This window comes from Melopsittacus undulatus, chromosome 2 (assembly GCF_012275295.1).
Source record: "Melopsittacus undulatus isolate bMelUnd1 chromosome 2, bMelUnd1.mat.Z, whole genome shotgun sequence".
NCBI lineage: Eukaryota > Metazoa > Chordata > Aves > Psittaciformes > Psittaculidae > Melopsittacus > Melopsittacus undulatus.
In genome coordinates, this window is record NC_047528.1 from 119,369,141 (window position 1) to 119,387,769 (window position 18,629).

The 18,629-nt window shown below is 39.1% G+C and overlaps 1 protein-coding gene across 2 annotated transcripts in view; it reads left to right on the forward strand.

Annotated features, from left to right (window-relative positions):
- The first annotated feature begins 12,730 nt into the window (after window positions 1-12,730).
- The window catches only part of GUCA1C (guanylate cyclase activator 1C), a 32,725-nt gene continuing 26,826 nt past the window's right edge, over window positions 12,731-18,629 (forward strand). The window contains exons 1-2 of one of the 2 annotated variants that reach the window (XM_034074499.1): window positions 12,731-12,840; window positions 14,472-14,644. In XM_034074499.1, coding sequence (XP_033930390.1) covers window positions 12,756-12,840; window positions 14,472-14,644 — 258 coding nt within the window. In that variant the 5' untranslated portion in view covers window positions 12,731-12,755. Of the gene's footprint in view, window positions 12,841-14,030; window positions 14,645-18,629 lie in introns of those variants that run through there. The other variant, XM_034074500.1, reaches the window with a different exon arrangement.

Below are 18,629 nucleotides of genomic sequence, written 5' to 3' on the forward strand. Positions count from 1 at the left end.
TCCTGAAGACCCTTTTGTTCTGCTTGCGCTCAGTGCAGAGCAGTATCATTCTTCTGTGTAGGATCTTTTAGAACAATGATTGCTAATATTTTTTGAAGCAAGAAATATGTGCATCCTTACTAAAGGTAGGTATGTTTAAAAGTTCTTTAAAGATACCATTTTCAAGTAATTTAGCTGATGTGCCTGGCCAAGTCTGTACTTATTTGAGAGCAGCAAAACTGTAATGATGCACAAACATATTTGATGGGGAAAAAAGGGGAAGTAGCTTGCTGCTTCTAAACCAGTCAGGCAAGAAAAGCAACCACGGTATTAGGAATAGCTGCAAGTAATGATACAGAACATAATGGAACTCATAGCATAGACCCTTCAGCATCAAAGAGTTAAAAACTGAGGTTAATGATCCCCTCAGGTTTCAGTGATGAGATCTTCCATAGAGAATTATGTCTGCTGTGTTGTATTTACGCTTTAATTCTGGTGACTGCACAACCATTTAATATATTTCATTGATCTTAAACAACAAACTGGCTGTTAAAAATGTCCTGATTTCCAAAAACGTGTCAGACTGGAGGTTATTTTCATTCAACAGGGACATCTTCAGTATATTTAATTTACTAAATATAATTATTAGAGTATTAGAATTATCTGAGGATTACATGGCCAGGAGCATCCTCCTGAGGCTGTTTCCCACCTCCTCATCCCAGAGTCAACCATGTCATGTAGCTGTTTCTAAACAGACAAAGATCCATCTTTTAGTGCAGCAGATGACTAGAAACCTCTCCTTTTACCAAAAGCAACAGCAGGTTGTCTTTGCTAGCAACCTTTTCCTAGATTTGAATGCAATCTTAATTGTTACACGTGCAATTTTGCTTTCCATACCCACTGAAATGATTCTTTTACACTTTTGAAGATTTAAATCCTAATTCCAGTCAGTTTTGAGAAAATAATAATAATTTTACATGCAATATTTTTCTGTAATTAAATGCTTCTTGATGTAAATTATATCTATAGAATTCTTGTATACTCTTCTTCATTTCCTGGTACTTTATTTGATAAATACAGGGTTAATACAAGAAATCTGACATTCTTGATAAAAACACCCCCTCAGTTATTTTCAGAAAGAAGACTTTAAAAGCAGTGGTTAAACACCTATTCCCCAAGCTGCTAAAAAAAGAGGGGTGTTCTCCTAAGGCCCTGCTGTTTACCCAGTCCGTTAAGGTCAAGGACTTGTCCAAGGTTTCAGATCCTTTAATCACGCTAGCTTAGCTTCAGTTGTACATTTTTAGCATGTAGTTAGACCAATATAATTACTACTTTATGCAGCTGTGAGAAAATTTAAGTACCACTGTAGCTGCTTAACTCTGCTGTGCCGAACACAACACGTTTGTCTTGCAAGACTTGGAGCAACATCTGCTCCCATAAATTTGCTATAATAAGACTCCCTGGGCTGGGGTTGTTGAATGCCTGACCCTAGTCTTGTCAGGATGGCTAAATTCAGTGTAGCATTCAGCCAACTGTCTTGGCTTTGTTGGATGAATGAGTTTAAAAACATGTAGAGTGTTGCCACACAGAGGTAAGGTGAATGGAAAAGGCACTTCAGGAACACTAATGCAGGTATTGAAATAATGTTGTATCAGAATAAGGTAGTATCTGGACAATATTTTTTCTTCATTATCTCAATCATTTATCTTTATGTGGTACCTTGGACTGCTGTTGTGTGAAGCATCAATTTCTGCACTTCACTGCGTGTATCAAAACTGACAGTTCTTAGTTTGAATTTTCTCGTGTGTTTCTCCTAAAACTCAGTGAAAGGAAGCCCAATGAATACAGCTTTATTTTTAGCAGATTTCTCAAGGTAATTTAATTTTTACACAGAGGGCTATAGTCAAAATATTGGCTTGTCAGCACTAAAATACTAGATAATTTTATCCAACATATAAAACAATACAAAACAGTTTCATAAAGTATTCAGTCTGTTTCCTATCTTCCTCATTTATTTGCAGAAGTACCTATTCACCTGTTACTTGTTTGATTTTGCACATTTAAGCTAATTAATTTCTAAGGTTTCACTCAACCAACCACTTCTTACTTGCTCTTCAGTAAAATTTAAAACTCCAATTCACTTGTCTTTCTAGTACAAAAGTACCTGTCTCCTGTTGGGTGAAAGAATAGGTTGAAGGATCCCTTCTGGTACTATTGAACTCCAGCTGGCAAAACAGTTGGTTTAATCAATATTTTCCTGGCTTACACTATGCATATTGCACTCTACCCTACACAGCCAGGCTGTGTCAGGGAGATCACAGAATCATAGAATAGTGAGGGTTGGAAAGGACCTTCAGATCATCCAGTTCCAACCCCCCTGCCATGGGCAGGGACACCTCACACTAAACCATGGCACCCAAAGCTCTGTCCAACCTGGCCTTGAACACTGCCAGGGATGGAGATTCACAGCTTCCCTGGGCAACCCATTCCAGTACCTCACCACCCTCACAGTAAAGAACTTCCTTAGATCCAATCTAAACTTCCCCTGTTTAAGCTTTTATAAGAAACATACACTCCCCAAAGCAAAAGCAGATTTTTAGTACCAGAGCTGCTTCCATACCATTTCTTCCAAACTCTTTCATCCCTTTCACTTCCTGAGAGGCATCAATACTGCCATAATTTGGAAGGGCCTCAGACCTACTTGACCCTATTTGCAAGCCTTTCTGTCAGCTTTCACTTAGCTCCTACAACTCTAAATGCACTTTTTCTGTTCTATGGCTGAACAGGCTGGAGCAGTCATCCTTTTCCTTCCTGCCTTCAGGGACTTTCAAGTGGATTTGTGCTGCAGCATTGGAGAAAACCAGAGTTCCTCAGTCCTGAGCCCTGGGGAGGATTCACTTGCTTCCAAGACCTTGGCTGAAAACTTAGGAGAGTTTAAGAAGGGTACCTCTGACTTCCTTTGAGTTTATTCTGTTCCCTGCTTATTTAGTGCATTGAAGACGTCTGCAACATTAGTTCCAGATGTAGAGACAGCATTCGCTGGATCTTCCCTGTGAGCATGGAGGATGCTGGAAATACCAACCTCTCATTTAAGGTAAGCTCTTCTGTGGTGAATACCTGAGCAATCAGGTTTGAATCCAGTTTCAGTCCCTGCTTTAGAGCCTTATGCAGGAATACAAACAAAGTTTGAGCACTGTACAAGATACCCAGGGTATAATAAGCATCTGATCAGGTTTTCATCAGTCTTGGATGTGTGCCCTACAGTGTTAATGTAAGCAGAAAGTTTTAGGAGCACATAAATCACCTGGAGTGTGCTCTTGTAAGACTCTGCTTCGGTGAGAGTTACAGCTTTGAGAACATGGATTCTTCATGCTATTTGTTCATGATGGGTCAGTGCTATTCAGATGCATGAGCAGCAGTTTTAATAAAGAAGGGACCGGAGAGATTCCTCCCTTTGCAAATTGAATTCCCATCTTACAACATTATATAACTCTAATCCTGCTCTCAGCACATCAGCAGGATGGAAGTGGCAGGTATTTGGCTCTTTTCCTGTCACATCACCATACTGTAATGGTGGATTTAGCAGGGTGAAATGAGGATTTTCATCTCTTTACTACCTCTTATGTCTCTCTCTGAAGCCAGTAATAGCCATGCTCCCTGCTGGTGTTCAAGGCTGCTTTTCAGAGAGCGAAAGACTTCCTTCTTCTGGACAGTGAATTGAATTAGAAGTGAAGCTGCAAGTAGTTTGTCTTCAGATGAGGGAGGAAACCTTTGATTTAGTGCTGAACTCAGTGGTCAGGAAATTGCATAAATTGAATACGTAGGTTTTGGCGGATGCTCTTCTTCTACCAGATTTGGAGGAGGAAAGGAGAGCTGAGAGCACAACTTTGAAACATTGCACTTAGAATTTAAACTGGAATCATTGTGGCAGCAGCAGTGCTATCAGACTCTCCTTGCAGCTCTCTTTCATTTTTTACTGCATGTTTTAATTTGGCTCACCATGCACTATGTGTTTCACATAGGGAGCAAAATACCAAACCTATTCACCAGCAAATTTGACTTCTGAGACTGTCTGGAGCAGTCAGTTCTCAAGATAGAAGCAAAAAGAGATTTAGATATTTTCAGACCATTTCTTTCCTGAAACAAAAGGAGTGAAATACCAAGCGAATGACAGAACTGGGGACATATTCCATACTCCTGTACATTCATTATTACAGCTAAGAAGCTCCAGGTCAGGTATAAGGAGCACCCAGTCCTTTTCCTGTCCAGGAGTCTTTTATATTGAACAGCCACTGGATAAAGTAGAGTAGATTCTTCTTAAACTAAACAAAAAAAAATATATATATAGAGACAGGAACCAATATTAAATAGACAAAACTTAACCAGGCTTATTTCTTTTCTTGTTCTTTGTTAGCAAAACGATGGCATTTCTGTTTCAGTGAATATAGAAGCTGTGGCCCACTACTTCCTTAAGATATTGCTCTTAGTCATTTTCTGATAGGAGAAACAGAAGTTCCTAAATGAGAAGAAATGCTGAAATACTCAAAAGCCTTTGAAAGCAGAAAGAATGCTGTGTTCTGCTATTCTCTGATGCAGTAGATGCAGTTTGTAACAGAGCTTGAGCGTGCTGCAGATGAACTATCAGATTTTAGTTCATGCATTAAACAGTCTGTGTTTTAGGTGTGATATAGCAGCCTATCATTATTGTGGGCCTGAAACTGAGGAGATGTCCAATGCAATTGCCAGAAGTACCAGTGATTCCCTAAGGTGACTTTTCTGCCAACAGGGAGAAATGCATTAAACCCAGCCTTTCAGTGCTATTATGTGGGAAAGCACAACTTCCTTAAGGCAAGGAGTTCAGGCATCTGAAATGCCATCATTGTCAGCCTTTGCAGACACTTTTTGCAGGTAAAATTAAGCTTCTAAGAAGCTGGCTTCCTTTACTCTGTAAGTACAGAAGCACAGGAATTGAATGTGTAAGATAGGGTCTCACACAAGCTTGCAGTATACTTTCTGGATGCATTTAAGCCTCTGTGATTTTGGTTGCAGTTAATTTATTGAGATGGCATCCACAATTCATTTGCATCCATCTTAAGGCATTCAGTAATTCAGGGAGGGTTATTATGCAATGCAGACTGAATGCATGAATATTGTTTCTGAAAGAAGATCCCCCTTCACCCCCTTTCTCTGATGCTACTCTTACTCTTATTACAAAACTCACAACCACCGTGCGTGCAGTGACATGAGTAAAGACACTGTACACTGCTCAGTGGAAGCTGTCACATCCCCACAGCAGAAGGCAGCTCTTCGGCACCCTTTCCAAGGCTGGTGCAAGTGGAGTGGGAAAGAACCTTATCCTCAGATGCCAGGTTAGGTGTGAGATCTGCACACACTATTTCTGACCCCGGCATGGTTTCACTGCAGCTCTGAGACAAATCTCTTTCCGTGATGCAGCTTCTCATCTGAAACACAAGGAAGTGTTATGTAAAAACACTGATTTCTTCCACCATTGATGTAAAGTTAAAAGAAGAGAAGCTTTCTGTTCTTCTGATGGCACTGTGTGGAAGACACATCATGGCAGCAGCTAGCACACACATACTGAAGACACACTGGCTAGTACGAACAGTTGGCCTACAGTCCAATTCTTTAACTTTAAACACAGTATGGCTGCCAGATGGTCTAGTATTATCTTAAGTAGCTGGTCCGAAAAAAAACAATTAATTTTCACAAAATATAGATATTTTCTGCTACTTAAAAATGAACAAAATTGGAAAATGGCCACTAAGTAAGTTTTCTGCTAGTTCTCCTAATGGAATAGCATGCGCTAAAGTCCTGTAAGCACACTCTATGGGTATGATTTTATTCTTTCTCCATAAAAGCTCTGACCAGGCTACAAGAAGTCGAAGCTGTTCAGTTGCTATGTTTTGTCTCTGTAGACCAATTAGTTACCCTCTTGTTTTTAAAACCTTGCAGATGTTTGATGAACACAGGAGACTACAGCACCACGCAGAGATGCTGCAGCTCACTCTGACCCTATTAATAAGCTGCTTTATTTCATCTTCTGCATATTTCTAATTCAGTTTCGAAAGGCAGCAGCTTCCAGACACCTTTAAGGTGAAAAGCAGACGTCAGATATTTCCATGCAAGGTTTGAAATGCTTCTCCACCAAGGACCCAAGAAACACAGAGATTTGTTTTCAGGATTCTTTTATACTTTTTGCTATGCTGTCTTGCAGCATCAGGGAAGTTTACGACTTATGCGTGTTTACTGGGGGCTTATGTTACTGGAAGACACCAGTGGCTGGTTGTCCAAAGTGCACATTCACAGGTTTGTCACAGCAGCTGACTTCAGGTTTTCAAACTTTCCCAGGAATTGATCTGCAGGATTAAAGAGCCCATTATGGCTTCTCTGGTGAGCTTCATTTCCAATCAAAGGATTTGAAACTTATATTAATATCAGAGGGCAGGGTTATCTGTTGCCCTGGTCTTTTTTCCCCAGTATTGCAGACTTACTGTTTTTAAATACTCCAGTGGCACCTTTAAGGCATAGGAGGATAACTCAGCTGTGAAGATCTTGTTATTCACCAGCTGAAAAGAGTTACTTTGCTCCTGTAGGGCTTTTATACCCTCCTGAACTTAGTTGATGTTCCCTCCTTTCTCTATGTCCTTTTGTTCTGTTGTTTTCGTTTACAACCTTCTCTTGATTCCTTTTCCACCCTGAATGTAAATATCAGTGATTTTCCTCCTAAACCAGAACTAGAGATTCGTCCTGGACAATTGGAGGAATCCAACTCATCCTACATCCAGGTAAAAAATAGTATTTAAAATTCATTTCTGTTCTATGTGTTATTAGATAAGTGCAGTTTTTCTTTTTGGATGCTCCTTTCCAAGGAAAAGAGTCTTCTTTGATTTATATGCTTGGATGTATTAACAGAAGTATGTTTAATACTCAAGAGACACTTCAATTATGTGAAGCAGACTAAGAGGTTAAGACTTAAGCCTGTTCACAGCCTTAGATTTCAGTTATTGTTGCAAAACATCGCTCAGTTGAGAGTATCAGAAGATAATGCAGAATGAGCATAGTTCACTTTTGTGTGTGTGTGTGTAATATTTTTTGTGGAATACATTAATTTCTTTGATAACAGGTTGGAAAATTAGGTCTCAAACTTATTACTCCAAAACCAGGGTGGTTATCTTTGAATCTTCAGATCCAGAGAAGTTCTCTAGGATGGGTATCTTGTGTTTGAGACAAATCCATCAATGTGATGATTTGTAAGAACTGTGAAAGGAGCAGTATTAATCTATTAAAGGTCAGTTTTCCATGGTCATGCAAATAGCACTTGCTTCCAAGGATAGTTCATGTAATTCACTGTGATGTGCTTTTCAAATATGAAGCCTGGTTTAGTGAGTAAATTAACTTGGAATACTTAGGTTTTTTTATTCCCCTCTTGTATCTGCATAGGCAAAGACGTTGGCAACATCTTGATGCTCTCTGTTCCATGCTGAACATGTGATATTTAAGTAATGAGAACTTTCTCCCATATTTCCCTGAGACTTTCTGCCAGTTCAGTGGATATTTTATTCTCTAAGAAAACTGAAGTTTGGAACAGATTAGAGACTTCCTTAAAATGGCACCTCATGAAACTGGAACATCAATTGAGATCTCTATTTCAAGTATAATAGCTGAAGGGAACCTACTTGCTTCTGCAAACAGAATACGTAACCTCCTTCTTAATATAGAGAGCACATTTCTTCTCACGAAATTAAACCTTCAAACAGCTTTGGAAACCCAGTAATTTTTCTTCTTCTTTGTTTCTTTTCAAATGTTGATTGTAAGTCTGAACCCAATTCTTCAGAGCTTAGACTTCAAGTGGTTTACCCTTAACAGTGAATCCTGGTATGCTGGCCTATAACATGATGCTGAAAATACCTTAAATATGCAAGAAAGAAATCTGTAATATATCAACATTGTCTGGAAACAATAATCTTTACTTTCTAAGCTCTACCAGACTTCCTGTGCCTTTATTTTAATTGCATGTGCTGATTAAGCATGTGCATTCCTCTTTTAAAAGCACCCAAGTTTTGCCTTCCTACTCACAGAGTGCAACTTCTTAGTGAAGAGTAAGTTCTCTAACATGCATTTTAGTCAATTTTCCAGACTAAACTATAGAGTTATAGTCTTTGTCACCACTCCATGGAGAAAAAAATCACTTGAATAAATGTGCCTATGGTATTTTTTCATATATTAAGATTTGTCAAGAATTCCTGCAGTCAGGAACTAGCTTTGAGATTGCTGTGGTGGTGTGAGACAAGCACAGTCAGTGCTGCGTATCACAGTGGTGATGAAATTCCTCTTGAGGAATGTAAACTACAAAAGGTCAAAAGATCTTTCCCACATGTTTCTTTCTAACTAAATTCCATGCTGGTTTTGGTTTTGTGTGTTGCCTCTCAGAATGTAAGACTAAATGCTGGTGCTAAATTGATGGGCTATTAGCTGGTAATTCTCTACATGCAGATGAATATGTATAGAAGTTAGTGGCAGAAATGTATTGTAAAGGGAGCACAGAGTTGCCTTTATCCAGGGTATAAACCAGTCTCTTTGAATTTGAAAGGCCATTTAATTTAAGAATAATAAAAAACCCCGAATAAAAACCACAGAGAAAAAGTTCTGTCCCTCTCTCACTGCATCTACAAGGCAGAGCACAACAGCAGAGCTGTGAGTTGCTAATGCAGCTATTCAAGGAATGCAATTGCCTGAGGGGAAAGATGGCAGAATTACTGAAGTACCTTCAAAGGGGACATTACATTTAATTTCAGGTATTTCTAAACAAAAGAATAATGTTGTCTGCCCTGGGCTTTCACCCTTAGTTGCTTGTCTATCTATAAGAATAGATGCATACAGATAACATAGATGTCCATCTATGGATTACCTGTAGACTGGGAGACAAGCACTGGTGCGCTAGAGCTAAAACTGCTTCTATCTCCCACCGAGTCCCTCTGCACCCAGGTGCTTAGAGCGAAGGTGATGCTTTGTGTGCTGTGAATTCCTGTACCTGAGATAATCCCAGATCCCACCCCAGCAAGGATTGACAGCATAGATGGAATTACTGCTATCAAATCAAATTATGACATATGAAATGTAAGATTTCATTTCAAGGCTAGTGGTGCCTGGTGCTAAACATGTTAGGTATGTCCTTCAACTTAGGTTTGTATAATCACCTTACAAATATCAATTGTTAAACAGTTTCTTTAATTGCTTTTGGTGAATTTGATGATATTTAGTATCTTTCTGAAGGAGGAATAGCTTTTTCCTGTCTCTTTTTTCCACTTAAGGTGGGGGTAAGAAGATTATTGCCTTCTGTTTGGTTTTGGTTTATTGGGGTTTTTTAATGATGAAATAGTATCCATGTTGTAGAAGAGTCCCAGAAAGACAATGATGTCACCTTAATACTTTATAAAGTGCTTTAGAAGCATTAGAATATTACTTAAGTAACCTTACCAACAATTTAGAAACAACTTGAAAAATTAATTGTAAGAGGTATTTAATAAAGCTTGTGAACTGCAGCAAATTAATTACTGATAATAATTTAAAAGAAAAAAATTGAACCAAACCATAGGAGAGGAAGAATTACAAGTCAATTGCCATGTACTCATCTCGTTGTTTGCTGTCTTAACTCTTTCTGGATTTTTCCCTTTGGTTATCTAACATCAGTAGAACACTGTTTTGTCCCCATAGGCATCATGACTTTGGCAGCAGACGGATTTCTGTGTAAGTATTGTTTTATCACTTAAGGAAACAGATACATGTCATAATGCAATTATGCAACAGGTTTATTGCTGTGCATTCAATGTTGTATATTTTCATGGAAGCACACTGAGAAGCTTACAGGCAATTGAAACGGAAAGGGTCCTAGTAAGAAAGCACTAAGTCTGTGTGGAAAACTGATGGGAAGATGCAAATAGAAACTGCACAGGAAAAAGTAATTTACATCAGTGCTTTTATGATAAATGTGCAAACTGCAAATAAAGTGGGCTTGCCTGCATTGACTCAGACATCCATCTTAGACAGGACCTTCAAAATAGCATCATTTTTGTCCATAATGATTGCTCTTCAGTCAGTCACTCTGACCACCAGCTGGATAAAGAAAAGCCAATTAAACACTGTTTGGATAGTGCCTAGTATGTAAAAATAGCCACATTTCACTGGTCAGGTCAGAAGTATTTCTGGGCCATTCTCCTGTTTCTGTCAATAGTCAGTACCATGTGCTTGTGGAAAAGGCACTCCTCAGTCACCCTCTCTGCTCCAAGCAGCCTGTGGCCATTCAATCAATTAACAAGTTCATTAAATGTGTTTAATGGGCTTTTCCTCCGTGAAATTGTCTAATTGCTTTCTGAGCTCATATTTACTTTTAGCCCCCACATCACCTTCTGGTAATCAGTTCCACAGTATCCACACAACATCCTTTATAAAATTAAACCAAACCTGATAATCTCAAATTACATTGCAGGAGCATTTCAAAGAATTCCACAAATCCTGCTTTGAGGTTAAATGAAAATAAGATGTTTCAGTTTGGTGACCTGCGATTCCTATGGCCACAGGTAAGATTGTTGTCTGTCACTATAGCAAAGGGATCAGATAAAAATTCTAAATGGTCCTGTCTTCCTACATCCTTAAAGTCAGGCATCTTATTCCTGTGGATTGCAGAGACTGATGGTGCTAATATATAACACTAAAAGAGATTTAGTGAGAACTTTGCTATGGGGACACAGTGGGTGTCAGAGTGTAGTCCCTTGAAGCGTCTCCATAAAATAGCTGTTGATTTCTCTGCCCTGGTATTGTTGTCCTCATTTGTGTGTGATTTTTATGTTTCAGATGCTTAATTAAATTATTCCCTATATTTTATACCATTGTGCATAAAACCTTGACATTTCCTAGATACAGTTTAGCAGAGTCTCAAGGGCCTTTATTTCATAACCTGTGTTAGCTCATAACCTGGCCTCAAGTCACTTCGATTACATATGAAGGTCTAAATGTAGCTGACATCTGGTACAGAGCTGAGAGGCTCCAGGTGACCTGTGAGTTGGGTTTTTTTTATCCCCATAGAGTTTAGAGGAAACTAAGCACATAGTATGTATTCCATACAGGCATTACTCAGGCAATGGGTTTCTGTGTACCATTGTTGATGCTGGATTTAAGTCTTTGGAATGAAACTCTGGGTTCCACTCTGATGCATAAATATCTGCTTCTTTCCAGGCCTCATACTTGTTTTATGGCAGAATTTAATCTTTTTTCCATCCTTCCTTGAAGTGCCTCATGTTCTCAAAGTCCCATCAGTCTCTCTGATGTTTCTCTTCCTCATAGCTGCTTTTCCTCCCCATTATATCACATTGCTTCCAGACCTACAATGCAAGTTCTTCACTACTTCTGCATTCTCCCTCATTCTAATTGCTGGACTTTGAGTGCAAGCTATACATATGAGGAATATAATCCCTAGCTAACCTGGATAAGCAGACACAATAAGTCTGGTAAACCAGCACTTTAACCTGAGATGCATTTTGTCCTCAGAGTTGAAAGTGAGGATATTAAATTGCCAAAAAGAACAGCATTGCCAGCATACCCTTTCTAATCTGTGTGTACTTCCTCACTATAATCCCCAGTAAAGCTGTCCTAACAGGAGCATAGCCTACAAGAGCTCCTTTAAAAGCAGCTTCTTCTCCTACTTGAACTTAATGCTAGCTTCCATGTTTCCATCTTATTCTATGCTATTGCACTGCCTCTTCAAGTCTCCTGGGTGTTCTCTTCTATCTTTATATATCTTATATCTTTAATTAGGACCTTTGCTGGTAAGCAGTTGTGCCTGTTCATGTGCTTGTTTTTCAAATGCTCTAAAACTTAAGGTTTTTCAGAGTTATCACATAGAAACTTTACAACAGCTTGATGGTTATCTTGAAGAGTGTCTTAAAATGTGCATTTTAACCTTGTCTTCTGTAAGGACAAACACGACAGAGTTAGGAGATTCTTCCATGCCATATGAAAGAAATACGTATGCTTTCAAGGGCTGAAATGGCTCAAATTCATGCTGTTGTTTTCTTCAGAGGCACATTTGAAGAGGTACAAAAAAGCCCCAATTATAGGCCCCTATATTTACAAAAAACCCAATTGTCTGTGGCTTCTGAAAACAGGGTTGAAACCTGTGGGTTTGGGTTTCAACCTTTGAATACTGCTGTTATTTCTGGAAAGTGTGAGTAACATCTGAGTTTGAAAACATTGCCCCTTTCTGTGGAACAAGAAATGAGGGAGATGGACACTGGCAAAATTATGGGTCTGCATTTCCAGTTAGCAGCTATTGAAAATTTAGATTAGATGAACATATATAAGAGACTGAGGACTGCTTCTTTAAGCTCTCTGTCTTTTGCTTGCTGTGCTTGGTTACCACAAATACAGCATTCTTTGCCTGCAAGTGGTATTTTGCAGTATTTAAAATACCATTTCACATGTTTCAGATTTAGTCTGGGTTTATTCAGTACTTCACACAGGTAATCCGTGCTGCTTCTGAAGGCCTTGATCCTATAACTGACAGCATGCTAGCAGGCTGCTATTGTTGCTCTGGGGAGACTGTTGTAAGAGGGGCAAGGGAAGAATAGAGAGTATAAAACTCACCTTTAAATGATAGCTACATATATATCACTATTGAATTCCTCTAGGCATTCAGGTGTGCTTTCTTCCCCCTTTCCTCCCTCTTCAACAGCATGAAGACTGGCTGCAGACACTGATTTATGCAGTACACTTATAAATATGTGCTGAAAGCCTGTTCCACTCAGAGCCCAGCTTGTTCCGGCCCTCTCACCTTTTGCAGTGAAGGTTTGTACCTGAGAAATATATCACACTTCTAATCTTCCATGATTAGTGTGTCCCAGGGCTTTATTTGCCTAAAGAATTAAACAGAGCCCAAAATACTGGCTGACCATATGAACCTGTATGCTGTTACACAGAGCCTGGCTTAAACCTTCTGCTGCATGGGCAGCTCGCCCAGGTTCAGTTAGTGGTGCATGTCCACTGAGGTGTCACCTGAAAACCAAAGTTTTGTGGCATGCCCAACCATAACATTCAGTTTCTTTGCAGTATTCAGATCAAACTTGTCTCCTGTAGCTGTTGATGCTGCTCTTCATACTGAGCCAGCCTGAATCTTGGCCCAGGGTGAAATTCAACTGATGCAGCTGTACAGAACACCAGGAGCAGCCAGGCTGTGCTCTCCTTTGCCAGTTGAAATAGAAATGCTGCTCGGGTAGTGCTCACCTTTCCTTTTGTGAGACACCACCGGAGTGCCACTGGGGAGACAACACCTTTACTGTAGGCTTAAGTATAACACCTTTCACATTCTACCAGTTCAGTCTTCAACCCCACACTATAGCATAGGCTGTAAGGCTTAAATGCTGTAAAACTGTAATCTGCTCTGTACCACTACACAGCACAGACATTATGACGTTGCTCTACAAGTCTCCTTGTGGATAAATAAGAGACAATTTGAATCGGTGGAAGAAGCAGTCATGCACCCCCTCTACTGCTGGCCACCTTCTCCCATACTCATTCAATCTATCCTCTTGTGCAATGCAATGTTCTGTGAGACCAGGCAATGAAAAATTTACATCATGACTAAAGCTTATTGTATTTATTAGCATTCAGTTTGATTGCAAGCTTCTGCCTGGGATCTGTTCTTAACAGTTGTTCCCAAGTGCAACCACACATGCTCATGCTGGCCTAAGGGAAGGGAAAGCATGGGACTGAATGAGCAGTGGCAGTGGGGAAACAGGTTTTAGGACAACATTGGGTTACACATGACTCAAATGCTCAGATGAAGAACTGCTGTCTAAGGTCAATGGCATGAGTTTTGTGCCCATTGTATAGCTGCTTTCAGGTTTTGCCAGGTTATCAAAGTCAAATCATGTTGCAGTTTTGGCCTATAAGGTAAGATTTGGACTATACCTACATACAGAAGTAATAAAAATGGAAATTCAGTTGCTGCAAGGCAGCTGCACAAAAGGTATCCAAATATTAAAATGGGGCTGAAGGTTTAGTTGAAACCTTGTGAATTATTAAAGCAAAGGTTTGGAAGCTACTCTGAATCCCTGCATGTTGCTTATTCAATATTCATCCAGTTTACACAGCTTTAGCTGCACAGATGCCAATGCAAGATGAGAATCAGCATTAATCGGTCCTCATGCCCTGCTGAGGCTTTGCAGACTGACTGTGCACAAAGACTGTAATCAGCTGATAAAACCATGGTGAACTAAAACTGGGCACCAGTAATCTCGCTAGGTGCTATATTTACTTAGTCTATATTAGTAGCGATCTGTAAGAGGTTTAAAGTAGCTCTCAAAAGCAGAGTTGATGTTTAAATGATCGTTGTTGAGAAGCAAGAATCAACATTTGGATGAATAAATACTGAAAAAGGTTACCTGGTATGTTCGATGCTATGGGTGCTGCCGGATCAGCAGATGACATTAATGCCATGGAAATTCACCACTGGTACACAAAATTTATGAAGGAATGCCCATCTGGACAGCTTTGCCTGCATGAATTTAAACATGTCCTGGATCTACATGGACTTACTCCAGAAGCTAACAGCTATGTTGAACAAGTATTTCACACGTTTGATATGAATAAGGTAAGAATTCATTAACTTACTGGTTTTCTTATGGCTGTACCATCTGATGCATTCAGTGTCATGTCTCAGAGGGCTGGCAGTGCTGACTGTTTTTAGGTAAGGGAAGTGATTCAGAGGTGATTCAACAGAAAACTGGAACCCAATAAGCACAAGTGGCAGACAGACATTTTTGAATGCTTTGTTCCTGGTATATTTTGCCATTTTGAAACTTGCATGCAGTCATTCCAATACATTTTGGTTGGTTCCTCATCTTTGAAGCCTGGATTTTTATTATTATTTCATTTTATTTCTTATTATTTATTATTATTGGTTTCAGTGTTTCAATTTCAATTAATAATTGCAAGTTTCAATTATATAACTTTGCTTTAAAGCAGTGTTTGGCTGTATCCATAGGTATTAATGCTTTAACAATATGTAACACAGACACAGTATGATTCCTTCTGTTGCCTTTTGTCTCTCATTCTGAGCACCTTCTGCATCTTAGTTTGGTATCACTCAATTTTCTTTTTCCAAAAACTTATCTGGTTTTGATCCATTATCCTGATTTTACTGCTTAACATGTTAGGTCATCCCAAAAGCAGCTGTTGGTAGCATTGCTGTCTTATGGTCTCATTGTTCATAGGGGTCTCTTCTAACCATGAGACTTATCCAGAAGACTGTGCCTTGTTATTTTTCCCTTAAGCTGAAATGAGACTTTCTGAGAGTCATCTGTAATTTCTATGCAAGTGTTTGTCTTTGACTGATACCAGATTTAGGTTGAATTGTCAATACTATAAAATCAAAGTCTGCTTCCAGATAATAAAATAGGTGGTCTCCTCATGGTATAAAAACTTACTAAGGAAAAGACAAAAAAAGAAATCAGCATTAGTGTTCTCTACCTACAACCCTGATCTCAGTAAATTCAGAGATGAAATGGAAAAGGTGTTATTACATTACATGAACGACTTTAGTGGCAGGTTAAAACTGGTCATAATTGTAGCCAGGACTGCTCCAGACAGTTTCAATTTCCAGAAATGGCCTTTCTGTTCTTTGCTATGGAATGAATTATATTTGTTGCAGGAGTTGTATGGTGCCCAGTAGACTAAGAATTCATAGAGTCGGTACCTTTGTTATATGGTTCTCTTGTTATGTCTACACACACACACTCCCACTCCTAGTTCATCTTGGTTTTTTGGTATTATTTAATTCTTTATATATTTATATCTTTATATATATATCTTTTATATTATATAATTAGTTTTTTACATAAACTTCAGGTACTGTTCTTCTAAAATCAGGCTCTTTGCATGCTCTTTTCCTCCCCCTGCCAATTACCAGATGGTTAAATATCCTGGAATTCCATTAAGTAGTAGTACCCCCTAACTCTATAAATGTGCTAATTACAGATGATGAGCAAATTTCTAGTCCATAAACATGGAAACTGACCAGCAGAAATTGTCAACTTAATGTGTCCTTTTCAATTAACAAATTGATGTCTTCTGTTCCCTACTAAAGCTTTACCAATGCCAACTTGCTTGCGTGACATGCATGGACAGGGTCTGAGCCTATCTAAGAGCTTTTTCAGTGTAGCTTTAATGTGCTCTTGGGAAATATTTGGAAATGAAATAGATCCAAAATTTATTTTAGACAAATACTGTCAAGTATTGAACCTGCAGCTGATTTCAGTTATTTTCCAGAAAACTGGAATGTGAAATAAATGCTTTCTGAAAATCAGGCTTCTGTCAAGATGACAGCACACCAGTAACCAGCATAAGGAAACTGAGTGTTTGCTATGAGATACCTGAGGGTGTGGAGAGAGAAGAAAAAGGTATCCTTCAGATAGCTTTGTGCCAACAGAAATGCCTAGGAGAACTTGGCACTACTGCTGATACTGTATGTATATGAAAATATCTATTGTATGCAGTAAATGGTCCATCCAGTACAGGCAAAGAGTGCAGAATAAATTAGGCACAAACAGGGCACAGTTGCTCTTTACCATCTTACCCCATTCAGCTTTCTCTCCTATTTGCAGTCTTTGTAATACTACATGAAACCTAAACCCTAACAGTTTACTTCACTTGTTTGTATTATTTAGAGCATTGTGAATGTGCATATAGATGCTGACATTTGCTTTTTATACAATTCAAGCGTTACAATCCAACCTGTTACAGTTGTGAAAAGAGCTTTTCTATGTCTAAGTTATTTAGAGTACCTTTCTGTAAGGAAATAAGGTAGTTAGTAAATTTATCTAGTCACTCTGTATGAAGACAAGCTTTAGGTAAACCTGGAACCTGTCTTAAACAGGGAAATAACTCCAAACCAAAAAGGTGGGAAGCTTTTGAGGGGTTTTGAGTGTGGTTTTGGGGTTAGCTTTGGGTTTTTGGGTGGCAGAGGAAGAGCAGGGGGTGCAGGATGACTATTTGTTGGTTGGTTTTTTACAGGTTACCAATTGCAGGGCCTCCCTCCCACTACAAATAGCTTAGCACCCAGGGAGCAGCTTGCTCAAGTTACCTGATGAATATTAAGATGTATGCCTAAAATTTGCCAGGTTATACATGCATCAGAGTTTGACTGTTCCATAGTCCTGTGCACCCATCTCTGATCCCTTTCTCCTGTTTCCCCATAACATTTTAATCAATAGGCATATTTGAATGAAATCTGAAAGAGCAGGCATTCCAGCTAATTACTTCCTACAGTTTTCATGCAAAATTGGCAGCTGGGTAGCAGGGCGCACCCAGAATGAATGACCTACTCATACAGAATGCAGCTTTTATCCATTAAGGCAACAGCTAGCTGGCAAAGTAATCAGGCACTTGCTTCCTTTTCTCCTGGTGAGGATACAGGGTGGAGCTGGGATGCCAGGCTGCAGTGATTTAGGGAATGAAAGACAGAGTCTGTATAAATGTAGGCTTTTATTTTGCTGTTCCCAGAAGAGCTTGTTTAATTAACGTTCTGTGTTAGACAGAAAAAGATGTTTTATCCATTTGGAACTCTACCCCCCACACCCCCATTTTAATGAAATTAAACAACAATTTGGCCTTTTGGGCTTCATAAAATCCACTATAAAACTGCTTATACCAGGCTTAGAACCTCCTTATTTAATAATGAGCTCCCACTAAAGATTTGATATTAATTTCCAATTCTGCAAGATGTTGCAGCAGTCCTTCGTTGGCAACTAATCTGAGGCATAGATTTTATTGCGTACTTTCTCAATTGAGCTGTTGCAGCAATAGCACAGGAAAAGATATTTAGAAGGCACAACTGGAATGGCACATTTAGAATAGTTATACACATGAGACTGTATAGTTTGTGTCCTTTTGCAGCGGGAAATAATATGAAGAATGTGGCATCTAGTCCTAGATAAAAGCCTGCAAGTTTTTGTCCTTGTCCAATCTATTTGTATAATTTAGTGGCTGGAAAGGCTTAAACAGAGAAATAAATCAAGCGAACCAGAATGTTTTACCTGACTATTTTACCTTTTCCTTTTTAATAATACCCACCCCAAATATATTTTTGATGAGCTAGAACAGTATAATTTTTAATGAAATGACAACATGATAACTACAAGATTCAGATTATTCAATGTACAGCATCTAGATAGGCTGAGCTCAGTTTTATTTTCCTCTTACCCTGTTGAAAGTCTTGAGAGCCTCACTGAAAAGCCTGTGGCAACCAAGGACCTCAGCCTCTCAAGCCACATGTCAGGACCTCATAAGCTTCCCCAGTGAGAATCACACCATGTCTGTTTAGGTTGAGATGATGTGTATGGTTATCTGCTGTAATGTGTGTTTCCTGTGAAGTCAGTCTATAGGGCTTCAGGCTGGATTAGGAAACAGATTTATATATGAAGAATGAGCTGTTGGCACACCAGCTTGTCAAGAGTAACGCATTTGGGACTTGTATGTCTTGGCACTGGCTTTCTCAGTGACAGTATCTTCATAATGTTCTTGATCATTCTGCCTATCTCGACACCTCTCTAACAGGAGCATGACTTATGGGTAGTACA